The 14,694-nt window shown below is 46.2% G+C and overlaps 1 protein-coding gene across 1 annotated transcript in view; it reads left to right on the top strand.

Moving 5' to 3' along the window:
• Positions 1-14,694, top strand: part of Dbp21E2 (putative ATP-dependent RNA helicase Dbp21E2) — a 78,344-nt gene that overhangs the window by 35,596 nt on the left and 28,054 nt on the right. The window contains exons 7-9 of the mRNA XM_045751563.2: positions 3,918-4,024; positions 9,778-9,897; positions 14,434-14,591. Of these exons, the coding sequence (XP_045607519.1) occupies positions 3,918-4,024; positions 9,778-9,897; positions 14,434-14,591 (385 nt within the window). The remainder of the gene's footprint in view (positions 1-3,917; positions 4,025-9,777; positions 9,898-14,433; positions 14,592-14,694) is intronic.

Raw genomic sequence — 14,694 nt, 5'->3', positions numbered from 1 at the left:
AGAAAGAGAACGCAGACGACACTATAAACGCAGGAAAAAAATAACGGAACTGCTTATGCAGACACGAATTTCCCGTCAAAGAAGGAATAATTTAAATAGGGAGATTGAAGAAATCGAGCGGAAATTGAAACACTCATATGAAACTGAAGAAAGGCAGTTAGAACAGAAAGCAATTCAGGAAATAAAGAAAAATCCAAAATATTTCTTCTCATGCGAAATCAAAAGCAAAAACCACTGCCAGTATTGGACCTATTCGTACAAGTGAAGGTTCATACACGGAGGATGACAAAGAAATTAGTGAAATCCTAAAAAAGCAGTATGAGGACATGTTTAGCACTCCAATAAACAACATGAAGGTGGAAGATCCAGACAATTTCTTTATGTGGGATATTCAAACCCCTGTAAATATAACTGATATAAACACGAGCGCACTAAATTTTGAAAAAGAAATTTAAAACATGCCCATGCACTCGGCCCCAGGTCCAGACTCATGGAATTCAATATTTATAAAGAAATGCAAAGAGCCGGTAGCACAGGCACTCAGTATAGTGTGGAGGAAGAGCTTGGACACGGGGGAGATACCAGATGCACTTAAAGTAGCAGACATAGCCCCTCTACACAAGGGAGGGAGCAAAGCATTGGCAACAAATTATAGACCAGTTGCACTAACATCGCACATCATAAAAGTATTTGAGAGAGTGATTAGGAGTCAGGTCACCAATTTCATGGAGACCAATGACCTTCACAACCCAGGCCAACATGGATTTCGAGCGGGAAGATCGTGCCTCTCACAGCTACTTGAGCACTACGACAAAGTCACTGAGGCATTAGAAGAAAAACAGAATGCTGATGTGATATACACGGACTTCGCAAAGGCTTTCGATAAATATGACCATGGCGTGATAGCACACAAAATGAAGTCAATGGGAATAACCAGTAAAGTAGGACGCTGGATACTCGGTTTTCTGTCAAACAGGACTCGGCGAGTAACGGTCAACCATATAAAATCTAGTCCAAGTGCAGTGAAAAGCTCTGTACCTCAGGGTACAGTCCTTGCACCGCTGCATTTCCTTATTCTCATATCAGATATAGACAAAAATACAAGTCACAGCTTCGTATCATCCTTTGCAGATGACACAAAAATCAGTATGAAAATTACCTCGGCTGAGGACATTGAAAACTTCAAGCTGATATTAATAAAGTTTTCGACTGGGCATCAGAAAATAACATGATGTTTAACAGTGATAAATTCCAGGTACTCAGGTACGGTAAAAATGAGGACCTTAAACATAATACAGAGTACAAAACACAATCAAATGTACCCATAGTAGGAAAACAGCATGTAAAGGATTTGGGAATAATAATGTCTGACGACCTAACGTTTAAGGAGCATAACCAAGCAAATATTGCGACAGCCAGAAAAATGATAGGATGGATTACGAGAACTTTCAAATCCAGGGATCCCATCACAATGGTTGTACTCTTCAAGTCACTTGTGTTGTCCCGTCTTGAGTACTGCTCAGTACTCACTTCCCCCTTCAGAGCAGGAGAGATTGCTGAAATAGAGGGAATACAGAGAACATATACGGCACGCATAGACGCCTTAAAGCACCTAAATTATTGGGATCGTCTCAAAGCCCTCCAAATGTACTCACTAGAAAGAAGACGAGAGAGATATCAAATAATATACACCTGGAAGATACTGGAGAGCCAAGTACCAAATCTACACAGTAAAATAACAACGTACTGGAGTGAACGATATGGAAGAAAATATAGAATAGAACCAGTGAAGAGCAGAGGTGCCATAGGCACAATCGGAGAATACTGTATAAACATCAGAGGTCCGCTGTTGTTCAACGTCCTCCCAGCAAGCATAAGAAATATTGCCGGAACAACCGTGGTCATTTTCAAGAGGAAACTGGATTTATTCCTCCAAGGAGTGCCGGACCAACCGGGCTGTGGTGGGTATGTGGGCCTGCGGGCCGCTCCAAGCAACAGCCTGGTGGACCAAACTCACAAGTTAAGCCTGGCCTCGGGCCGGGCTTGGGGAGTAGAAGAACTCCCAGAACTCCATCAACCAGGTATCAACCAGGACTGTCTAGCCTGGCTTAGTTTCTCTCTTTCTTCCTAAGTGCCTGCCACCTCTCCTTTCTGAAAAGTATATTTCTTGTTTTCGGTTGTTAGATTAGTTTCAAGGAGCCACAAGGGGACTTCCTTCCAAAACCCAGAATTTCTGGGTTTCTGGAGGAGCCCTGGTGGCTCCCTGCCTATCCCTGCCATCCATGCTTGTTAATTCATCGTAGGTTTGCTCACGAGGTCCAGAACTGACGTAACGAGCCGGCTGGGAGCTGGAGCTAGGCCTCCTGGCAATGGTAGTCAATACTAATGAGTTTCAAGCTCATTTCAATGAATCCTTTGTTCTGTGTGACTTTTTTGAGGAAGTCGTTTGTTTTTTGTCTCGTCTCAGTGTCTGTGAACCCTCCAGTTGTCTGCTAAGTTGCACTCACTTTCTGGAGGGGGGGGGGGGTCCTCTGGTGAGGTGGTGTATTGTCACCTGCTCTTTGTGCCTTAGTGATGGGAGGCAGGTTTTGGCTCTGGTCCCTGGTAAGCCAAACAGAACTAGCCACAGCTGATGTGACCTTCTAATATGAAGCAATCTCAGGAAGATAGCTCCAGGGAGCCACCTGGGCTCTTGAAATTGACAATTCATTACAATCAATGTTGGGTTTTGTAAACTTTGAAGAGTTCTGTTTATCTTGTCCTTCCTCCATGCTTTAGGTTGTGCTACTTCCCAGCTGATCTATCTTTTAGTCTGCCAAATAGCCAGGTGTTGCCAGTCCACTGACTACTGCCCTTGGGCACGTGAGGTCCTGACTATCACTTCACGGTTTTTGCTTTTGTTTTCAGGTGTTTGCAGGCTGTTGCCTCCCGGGTCTGGTTCCATCCAGGAGACACTGTATGGATTTTGGTCACGGGCACCTGGTGACTAGCAGGCCTTTGCCAAGGTCTCCTCATACTGTACTTTATTCTCTTGTTACGAATTGCTTGATGCATGTTTTATTTGCTTTTCTTATTACACTATTTATTCAGCCTATCTCCTCAAGTTGCCACAAATGACAGAAAATGGTGTACTAAAATGCTTAAACTTAACTTAATGTAACCTAAACCAATAGACAGAAAATGTGAATGTTTGCGAGCCAAGATGATTTATAGTACCCCGTTTTCTTGTCCGCTGGAGATTTTGACATCAAAATGCTGTTTATTATTTGAAAGGACCAGTTGACTTATTTGTCATAAAATAAGGGTTCCTCATATGTGGTGCCATTGTGAAAGCAATGGGAAATACACATGGAAATGGGGGTCAAAAATTGAGCATCGAGTGTAATGAAATGCTATTTTCTACACTCTGCCTCAGTAGGTCTCTATCCTCCACAGTTTATTCATGACTGTGGCTGTTGGTTGAGCATGGGGTAGGTATCTTGCTCTGACCGGTGCTAGATAGTCACTTATTGGTGTAGGGTAACGTTTCCTCGTTAACTTATTAGTTTATCATATTTTTGTTTTTCTTAATCAGCAGTCATCAAAACATTTCTTGTTAGGAGGGAGGTACTTTTTGATCCTCTTTCTTTATGTTTTACATGCAGTTTGCCTTAGCACTCTTTAGAATTTTTTTTTTTTTTTTTTGCCCCATGTGTTCTTCACTCTAGGGAGGGTAAAGGGAAGATTTAAAAGGGCCCTTGACCTGGGTGGGTACAGTGTTTCACAGAGGCCTAGCTTCACTTGCCTGTCTGGTGCTATCCAGTGTGTAAGCAGAGTGGAAAAATGTAGTCAGAACTCAGAAAATGCCATTTCATTACATGTAGACAATTTTTGTAATATTAAGGAGTTTAATTAAGTGTGAATCTTTTTTCTTTCAGGCGTCTGTGATATATCCCTTGTAAGACACCTCGCTCTTGACGAAGCAGATACACTTCTTGATGATTCCTTTAATGATCAAGTGACACGGTATATCACCAAATTCCCGGTCAGTAAAAACACTTGCCACTGACTTTTATCAACTTCAGCGCTAAAGTTTTCACCTCCCTTTGAAACTATATAATACAATAACAATAATAACAATACAGTACTGTAATAACAATGAGAAAATCCATAGGAGCTGTGATGAGGGTTCGAGCCTATGTGGTGGGTGTTCCCACACACATGCTTTGAACAACTAGATAACAACATAGTCATAAGGATTGTAACCTGGAGATCTGCTGAACACACGAGGGTTACCTGAGGCTTCCACTGAAGCTGGACCAGGATTTTCACAAAATCTCCTCATTCACTCAGGCTGTTATCTAGAAATGTTCTACCTCTGATGCTTCTCTTTCAGTACACAGAGTAATCACTGAACATGACTAACATGACTTTTTCAATGAGAAAATTCTTCCTATTTATATAGGAAGGAAGGAAGGAAGGAATAAATATAGAACCTATGCTTGGGAACACCCACCACATAGGTTCGAACCCTCATCACGGCTCCTACGGATTTTCTATGAAGCAAAAATAACATATTTTTCCAATTCTGTTTTCTACGGGAGCCCCTATCAGCTCCCTGAAGTTATCAGCACTGTTGAAGTGCCATACTACCAAGTGTCATCAGTTGCAGAGTTCTTTCTGAGGGAAGTCCCGCTGGCTCCCTGAAGCTATCAAACTGACATGTGCCATATTAGTTTGATGACATCAGTCCTTGGAGTTTGAGTGCCTACCAGGAGCCACGAGCCAGAACCTGGGCCCCTCAGAGAGACGAAGGGAGCAATGGCCATATGAGCTCTCTATATTTAGAGCTTGTCATGTTTGCCATCGACCGGGGTTACCTCCAGAAAGGAAGGCGAAACATTACAAACCTTTAGTTAAAATTGCAGTCTACATCCAAACAGAGCCAAAGAACCTCCCCTTCCCCAATTGAAAACAATGAAACAAGCAACACATCATCCAACTAGCACACCCACTTGTTAGTGCTTTAGGTCCCCCTTTAGTGCCTGAGCGGAGGACCCCAATCAGGCGAGCAGGCCGCACCACCCTTAGTTCTTCAACTGAAGTGCCAGGTGTCACAAGTCCTCTCTGGCCTCAAACTTTTGTCTGACTTTGCATTTGTGACTTTGCCAGCTGTGTTGTGTGGTAGGGGCCTCGTAGCCTGGTGGATAGCGCGCAGGACTCATAATTCTGTGGCGCGGGTTCGATTCCCGCACGAGGCAGAAACAAATGGGCAAAGTTTCTTTCACCCTGAATGCCCCTGTTACCTAGCAGTAAATAGGTACCTGGGAGTTAGTCAGCTGTCACGGGCTGCTTCCTGGAGGTGGAGGCCTGGTCGAGGACCGGGCCGCGGGGACACTAAAGCCCCAAAATCATCTCAAGATAACCTCAAGAAGATGGCCAGGTGTTCCTACAAGTATACTGGGCTCCATGCACCTAGAGTTCTCTTCCCTAGGTATCCTGTAAATACTTCCCTTGCGAGTCGGTTTCATCTGACTCGCCAGAGACGGATAACTCGCCACCAAGTAATATCCGTCATTGCTTGGGGTTCGCCAGGGGTCTTGGGCTTCCCATCTTGCCTCGGGTAGGGAGTGGGTTTGTACTGGGTGGGGCGCACTGCGGCCGGCGCAGCTTGCATTCAGCTGCAGCCAAGGATTCTCTCTGGGAACAGGTTAGTCTGTCTGTCTGTTGCTTCGGGGTTCTTTTTGTTTATTTGCTTTTAGTGCAATCTCACTTCCTTGGTATAGGAGGTCTGCCTAGTTTTCCATTAGGTTAGCTTAGGTTGTTTGGTAGTACTCCTCTGTTGCCCCAAGGTTTCACGACGACGCTGGTTGCCAGTTTGCCTGCAGCAGACAGGGGTTTCTGACTTAGCTGCCCCAGTGCCTGGGTTTCTCGTAGGGCTATCATACCCTATGGGCCCCTGGACATCCCTATAGGGCTCAAGGGTACCATGGACGTGTCTTCCGAGCCCTGTCTTGCCTTGTGCGATGACGAGGGGTGTTCATTGGCTTTGCCTTGTAGTGACGATCATCCATTCTGTCTCTGTCATGCTGTTTGTTGGGTCGGACACACCTACGACCCTGAGTCTTGCAGGACATGTTTCATGCTTGTTTCCCATTCCTCGTGGATGGGAGGATGAGGATGATCTGAGGATGTTAGTGGTCAGGCAGCAGCTTGGTTACATGCTAGATATTCTGTGCTGCAACGGACCAGGTTGGTTGCCCGGTTGGAAGCCCGAAGCTGCCCCCATTTGGATTTTAGGGACCAGGATTTAGAGGTGTTGGTTACTTCATTCTTGGTTCCGTCCGCGCTCTTGCTTCCTTTCCAGGTGGATGCTGCTCACCCTGCTCCTTTTCCCCCTGCTTCCGGCTCCTAAACATCTGAGGATTTCTGGACTGGGGAGGGATTTCGTTGGTAATGAGGCTCGGGTGGCTTCAGGGGTTGCTCCTTCCGACTCGGGAACGGAGGTTGAGCCCAATTTCCTTCCCAAAGCTTTGGAATCAGCCCAGCAGACTCTTCTCTTTGAAGCTTTTCCCTTGGATTCTGCCTTCTTCAAGGTTGGTGGGCTTGGATGTGGGCTCTGCCAGGGCACTCTTTCTCTGCTGCCACGACCACTGGGTGCGGACTCCATTGGCCTTGCATCAGCTGCTGCATTGCCAGCTTCTCTTCAGGCTTTTCAGGGTTTGGTTCCCTGTCACTTTTCCTCGCCCTCGCTCAACGTCTTTCCACACACCTCACCTCTCGACAGGGGTTTTGTAACCAGCAATCCCCAGGCAGGTCAGGGGCAGTGGTCTCCTCCTTTTGTTGGGCACCAACCCGTCCTCCAAAAATTGGGAGGTAAATGTAACAGCACAAGTGCAATTATGTACTATTCATAACAGTCAGGAATTATACTTTATTTTCATTTAGTATTAAACAGTACTGTCAAATATATTGTGAATATTTGAGTTTAACTGAAAAGCTGAACAGAAAACCACAACCTAACCTAACCTTCTTAGTGTTTGAAGATAAGCATTTTATTGCTTCTTAATTACAATTAGTACTTAACCTACAGTATAGCTATATTGATATTACAGTTTTATAAAACTAATAAAACAAAACTAAAATATTACAATAAATTGTAAAGTAACTCAGGATATTTTCAAATTTTGTATAAAATCTCTATTGTTTAATAAAACTGAAAAAGAAATTCCTGATATTTAAAATTTGTTTATAGCTAATTGAACTCGAAAACGTCCTCCTAAAATTCTGAGTGTCTTAACAGAAAACAAGAAGAATAAATGTAACAGCCCCCCTAAGTGCAATTATGTACTATGTATGACAGTAAGGAAATGTACTTATGACACTTGGTATTAAACTGTACTGTCAGTTCGGAGGATGGGTTGTTGGGCACACAGTATGGTGTGGGAGTTTGTGGCCATGTGGCATGCACTACTAAGGATTTGGATTCTTACGGTCTCCATGGTCCAGTTCTGTTCAGTGTTCAATTGTTCCCCCATAGTTCATTGTTTCAACAGGGTGTTTTCTCTTTGGTCCCTTGCCTCTTTGGAGCTGAATGCTGCCTGTATCTCTTCTTCTCAGTTCTCAGAGTTTGGTACTCCATGCTGTTCATATTCTAGGAGTGTCCAGCGTCTGTTGCTCCGGGTCTTGGCGAGGAGGAGGTCTACAGGTAGAGAATGATCTGGGTCCTTGATGATCAGCCTAGACATGGCTTCCGGTGCTGCTTGCTCGATGTCCAAGCTTAGTCATTTTCCCAAGGCTCTGCCTCTTTCAGAATATTGGCCCAGTGAAGTACTTCGCTGGTTCTACCTTCTCTGCTCTACGCGTCTGGTATTTCCGACACAGGTTTTTTATCATATCTACGGTGATCAGATGGCTGAGTTGATGGTGTCCCACCTATGGGCTTCATCGAGTAGGCAGTATGAGGTTTCTTGAAGCTCTTTTCTCCACTTCCTTAACTTGTGTAATTTTTGGTTTCTGAGCAGATGGTACTCTCCTTTCTTAACTGGCTCTTTCTTGACTAGCATTTTATGCCGAATACTGTCGCTTAGCTTTATGCTGGGGGTGCATCATCTGTTGTGTCTGGTGATGGCTCTCCACTGCTACCGTTGTGCCACTGATTCTGTCTCGATGGATGCTTTGTGGGGTCAATCTGGTTACCTTGGTTCCCTGTTCCAAGGCTTGTATTTCTTAGGCTGTCCATAGTGTTATTAAATCCAGCCATCCTGCAGCCTACCCTCGTGCCCATAATGTTCAAAAGTATGCCGCTCTCTGCTGTGTTCACTAACATTTCTTGCTGATATTCAGGCCTTTTGAAGGTCGAACAGGGTTCTGGCAGCTTAGTATCTTGTCAATGTTGCCGTGCCCCAGTGCCTCTGTGTCATGGCCTGGTGTTTCTTCCTTGTCCTGATCCTATGGTGCTGGCACCTCCCTGGTAAGTGCCCTAGGTTTCCTTCTCTGTGGGTAGATAGCTTCAGGGAGCCACAAGAGGCACCCCCATAGGAAAACCAGCATTGAATGTAATGTGACGTCAATTTCCGAGTCCTGGTGGCTCTTTGAGACTCTTCCTCCTTCCAGGTCGTCGAGTGGGTTTTTTCTCACCTCTACCATAGAACTGTAGGCTGTGTCACTGGCTGACCACGAGCTATCTTCCCTCCCAAATGAGTGGGCGAGGTGGGGTGTACAAGCATGTGCTTGTTTTGAAACTTATCCATCGTTAATTTACATTGCTGAGGAATTCTTCTGGCTGTTCATAAGGCTATTGTCTCTGCTTAGCTAGCTGTGGCTTGTTTTGTCTCATTAACTTTATAGGTGCATTTTCTGGTGGTGACATAAATAAATAAATAAATGCCACTGTTGACCAGACCATACACTAGAAGGTGAAGGGACGACGACGTTTCGGTCCATCCTGGACCATTCTCAAGTCGATTGTGATGAGGCACTTTCTCCAAAATAATCAAAATAATGAATAATTCCTCCAAAATAATGATTGGTCTTCATCCAAAATAATATTTCCTGCCTCTACACAGACGCCGTCTTGTTGAATCGGCTCTTATACACAATGTACCCAACATGAACTTGAGTCCTGGCTTTGTTGCTGTGAACTCTTCCCTTTCACAGTATATACTCAAATGCTCTAATCTTTCAAACAAACGTGACCTAACATAAGCTTACTCTTCCATTTATCTTTCTTTCTCTTTCCTTTTCTTTCTCTCTTCTCTCTCTTTTCTGTTCATTGACTTCTCCTGTGTTCCCTTGCTATCCTCTTCTTATTCCTATTACTATCTCCTTCTCATTCGGTGGTTATAATAGGAGCTGCCTCGTATGGGCCAATAGGCCCTCTGCATTTCTTATTCCTACTACTATTCCCTCTACTACACCTTACTTTGCTCCTCAGCTCTCTTTTGCCTATTTATTGCCTGTCTCTACTTCATCACAATCGACTTGAGAATGGTCCAGGACGGACCGAAACGTTGTCGTCCCTTCACCTTCTAGTGTGTGGTCTGATCAACATACTTTAGCCACGTTATTGTGACTCATCGCCTGCAAATGCCACTGCTCTGCGTGCCTCTGTGAGGGGGGTGGGATCTGGCTTTTGGTCTCCAGTAAGCCAGATAGAACTCTGTGGCTGATGCAACCCAGTAGATGGTACACTATCAGTGACAATAGCACTGGGGCTCACCTAGACATTGGTGTTTCATTACAATCAACACAGATTTTTAAGTGAACGTGTTTGTTAATGTCTATGGTTTTTCCTAGATTCAAGGAGCAAGATATGAAATTGATGAGCATCCTTTAACGATGTCGGGCATTCAACTATCTTTAGTGGCAGCTACGCTGCCACGCAGCCTGGACACTATCCTCGATCCTGTAGTTGATGTAAGTTTTTAACTGGAAAATATAAATATATATAATGAGAGAGCATTCTTCTTTTTTGTTGTCAATATATATATGTATGTTAGGGTTTGTTTAATTGATTTGCTAAAAGGTTATTTCCACAAATAATGATATTTACAGATAGATGATTGCTCGTAATAGTTACAGTTTTAGTTAACCCTATATCATTAAAACTTGATTTTGTATTAGTAATTACTGGGACAACCAAGGACATCTTCAAGAGAAAACTAAATAGTTTTCTTCAAGAAGTGCCAGACCAACTGGGCTGTGGTGGATATGTGGGCCTGCGGGCCGCTCCAAGCAACAGCCTGTTGGACCAAGCTCTCACAAGTTAATCCTGGCCTCGGATTGGGCTTATGGAGTAGAAGAACTCCCAGAACCCCATCAACCAGGTATCAAGCAGGAGCTATGGCCTATGAACACTAAATTAAAATACAGTATATCATATTTGCCATCGACCAGGGAAGGCACTCAGAATTGTAGGTGAAACAAAACAGACTGTTGTCTGGTTGAAAAATGCGACCTACGATCTCATACGGGCAAAAGAACTCTCCCATAAAGATAGCAAACATGCAACACTTCATTCAACTAGCCCCTTGCTTGTTACTTCCCACCTCCACCTCGCAGTGGTGGAGAGGGAACTGGCTCGAGTGAGCCTCAGCTACCAACCCCTCAGTTCTTGACTGATGGTGCTGGCAGTCAGGCATCACACCAGGCTTCAATTTCATGTTCTGGGATTTTTGCCTAATATGGCTGTTCCTGCATTTGTGATGTGTACTAGCCTGGAGTTCCTGGGTACGGGAACTGCCTTTGTTTAGGGACACCTTCCCCAGGCACTCCGCGATAACTGCCCTTGCGTGGTCAGGGATATCAGGGTTTTAGGGACTCAGATTTGGCGGTATTGGTCACTTCGGCCTTGGTTCTGTCTACACCCCCCTCTTCCTTCCCAGGTGGGCGTGGTTCGTCCTGCTCTTTTTCCCCTGCTTCCGGCTCCCAAATGTCTGAGGGTTTTGGAGTTGGGGCAGGGTTTAGTTTGGGGTGAAACTCTGGTGACTTCGGGGGATGCCCCTTATGACACGGATGTGGAGATGGTTAAGCCTCTATTTCTTGCCAAGACTTCTGAGTTAACCCAGCAGACTCCCCTCTTTGAAGCCTTTCCCCAAGACTCTTCCTTTCTTTCTGGGGTGGTGGGCATGGATGAGGGCTTTGCCCCAAGGTCTTTGTCTGTGGTTTCTGCGGTTCAGGGGGGGGGGTTCCAAGTGGAGCTCCTGGGTTCCGTTTGACCCCCCCTTGAGCCCTTGTGCCCTCTACACAGGGACTTCTTCTGCAGGGAAGGTGGGTTTTTGTACCCCCTCCTTTCCTTTGAGTTTGAGTTGGGTGGGGTTCCACCCTGGGTTTGTTTCCAGATGCCTTTGTGTTTCTCGGGTTTGTCTTTCCGGAGGTTTTCTTCCTCTCGGATTTTCCCTGCAGAGGTTCTGGAGGCTCTCAGTGCTTACCTCCGGGGGGAACCGGTTTACGCCTCGGTGATGGATCCGGCTTCCTTTGAGTTTGACTCTTTTCTGGGGGGAGCACCTTCGGCTCCCCGGAGCTTACTAGGCTGATATGCTAATGTCAGACTTTGACATCAGTCATGTGTGTAAGGAGTTCTATGGGCCTACCGGGGACCACGAACCAGAACCTGGCCCCCTCAGAAGAGGCAAGGGGAGCAATGGCCTATAGAAATGAGCATTCTGTCTGCCATCGACTGGGTCAGGCACCCAGAAAGGTAAGCATCCCAAAACAAACCCCTATTCTGGTGAAAATATTGCTACCAAAAGCCGAACAAGTGGATAGAACTCCCCTAAACAAAAAGAGCAAAGGATCATGACGTCACCGCACCGCTGTCTACGCAGCTCCTCCTACCCCGGGAGGGGGAAGGGCGGCCCCAGACCGCACACGCTGGCTATCCACCCTTAAGTTCTTAGGCTGATGCTAGAGGCTACGGTCATGTGCTCTGGCTCCAGACATAGTTTCAGCACTGTGCTTTGAGTGTGATGGCTGTCTTCTATGGGTGCGAGAGCAGGAGTTATTCTCCAGAACGCGGGCTGCATGTGCCTAGGATTCCCTTTCCTAGGTGCCCTATAAGTACTGCCCTTGGGGTTACCTTCCACAAGTTCCTTGGGTCCTGTCTCTGCTGGCCATTTTACTGCTCGGTCTTTCGGTTGCCCTTTGGGTACTTGGGTGTTTTGTCTCCCTTGTTTACCTTAGGGGGAAGAGGCAGTTTGCACTGGTTCGGGTGCAGGGTGCTGCGTAACTTGTTTTCACCGATTATAGCGGCCGGCTTTGTTCCTCTAGGGTACGCTGTCCTCTTGCGGGGTTTTCTTTTTCTTTTTCGTTTGCCTTGTGGGGGGATGGATCTGCTGTTTTTTGCCCACTTGTGCTAGACCTATTACAGTTCTTCTCTGGTGGTGCCCCCTGCTAGGTCCCTGTGAGTGTACACATCCCTGGGGTGCAGCTTTAGAGAGTTTGCTTGGTAGTTTTGGGCACCGGTTAGCAGTACCCTGCCTGGGGGTTACCTGGGCGTGAGTCTCGTTAAACGCTCAGAGCACTGGGAAACCTCTGGGGGTGCGTGGGTCTGACGGATGTGACTTCGCTTCGTGCGAGTTTGAGGGTTGTTTGGTCCCCATGTCTCAGGTGGCCCTCACTGTCTTTGCCTCCAACACGCTGCCTGTTAGGTCGGTGACACTTTCGACCCTGAGTCCTGTGAGTTCTGCTGCTTGCTAGTGACTCAATTTACCCAGTCTGGTGGTGATCTTATGAGGGTACAGGCGTTGCATGCGCATTTTAGGTTGTTGCAACGCGCTTCGTTGGTTGCTCACTCGGATGCCCTGCGGCTGCCCCGTTTTTGCTTATAGGGACCCGAACTTGGGGGTAAGGGTCGCTTTGACTTTGGTTCAATCCGCCCCGCCCTCGTCCTTCTTTAGATGGTCCCACATCTGGGAGGCCGTACGTCTGGCAGATCCAACGAAACGAGTCGTCGTCGACCGTCCACTCCGTGGACAGGGAATGGAAGCGAGACAGACCATCCGCCAGAACGTTGGACACTCCCCGGACATGAACCGCATGGAGAGCCAAACCCCAAGAATCCAGCAGATGAACCACTCGAAGGGACCAACCACAAAGAGCCAAGGACCGAAGAGAACCCCCGCGGTTCAGGCAATGAACCACTGGAAAACAGTCTGAATGGAGGTGAATGGTCGATCCCCGAGTGACCCAAACCCTCCGAAGCGTGAACCAGACTGCCGCAAACTCCCGAACCGTGCTGTGAGCCTGACGGAAGGACGAACCCCACCGTCCCTGACTTGCCTGGTGAGCACTGGTCACAAAGCCCCAGCCGAGAGACGACGTGTCCGTGAACACATCGAGCGAGGGCTCGGGAAGGCACCAAGGCACCGAACCCCAAAAACCCCGAAGAGGAAGCCGGTGACGCAGCAACCGACACAAGGCCCCCAGAGGACAAACCCAACGATCGCGAGAGAAGCGGAAGGGATGTCCCCGAAGGAACCAAAACAGACGCAGAAGCCAAACCCGATCAGGCGGGTAGACTAGCACGGCGAAGTTCAGACTCCCACACAACTGCTCGAGCAACCGCCGAGTGATCCAGGATTCCCTTAGAAACAGCCAACGGCAGTCCTGCAGCTGCCACAAAGACTCTGAAGGGAGAGACAAGGAAGCGGTCCGAGAATCCCAAACAAGACCCAGGTCAAAACCCGAATCCCTAGAAGATGCAGACGGGTCACCACAACCCAGAACAATGGCTCAGAAACTGGCACCAATGGCCCACCTCGACCAGCGGAACCTGGAACCCTGGCACGACCCCTCCAAAACTGCCGAGAACGACCGCTTCGGAGAATCAACAAGTCCGCCATAGGATGACAACTAGACGAAGCCGCGTGCAGAAATTGAGAGACTGCAGTCTCTGCAAACAGCAACGGACAAAATGGAGACGAAAACCTAAGAGCCACGGCCCAAGCGGATTCCAATATTTTGACTATTACACTTGTTAGTGATACTGGTCTATAATTAAGGGGGGTCTTTTCTGCTGCCACTTTTTGTAGATAAGAACAGTGTTAGCCTTTTTTCCCCACTTATCTGCTAGAACTCCTGTACAAAGGAATGCCTGAAAAATCAGTTTGTAATCTTTCACTTCATGGTACCAGCTTAAAGAAAAACGGTGGTAAGTGTGCTAACAGGAAGTGGTGCCCTCATATCACACTGCCCTGCATAACTGTCAATGCAGGAACTAACCAACTGTTTCATATTTTGGGTTTACTTTTGAATTAGGGAAACAAATTTATTTAAGTATTTTTCAGTCATACAGTATTTGGATTCTGGATATTTTTAGATTTTAGTTACAGTATTTGGATTTTGAAACCTCATCTGTTAATTCCTAAACCTGATTATGAACAAAATAAAATAACATCAGTGCCTTTGAAAATAAATTTATTTAGACTTTCCATTGAATATGCTTCTTTTCAGATTGAGTCTGTTAAGAAAATCACAACTCCACACCTCAACCGCCTCATGCCACATGTACCTCAGCGTTTCTTTCGCATTAATCACATAACTAAGGCAGAGAAACTGCTGCAGTTGGTAAAGCAAGATGCCAAAAAAGGAACCCCAGTTATTATATTCAGGTGAGACTACTATTATTGATCAAAATTATCATCATATTCATGCACAACTGAAATTATAAAGTTTAAAGTAAAAAAGAATATTAAAAATTTTATATAATACATC

The sequence above is a fragment of the Procambarus clarkii genome, chromosome 23 (assembly GCF_040958095.1).
Source record: "Procambarus clarkii isolate CNS0578487 chromosome 23, FALCON_Pclarkii_2.0, whole genome shotgun sequence".
In the NCBI taxonomy this organism is placed as follows: domain Eukaryota; kingdom Metazoa; phylum Arthropoda; class Malacostraca; order Decapoda; family Cambaridae; genus Procambarus; species Procambarus clarkii.
This window is presented reverse-complemented; position numbering and strand designations above follow the sequence as displayed.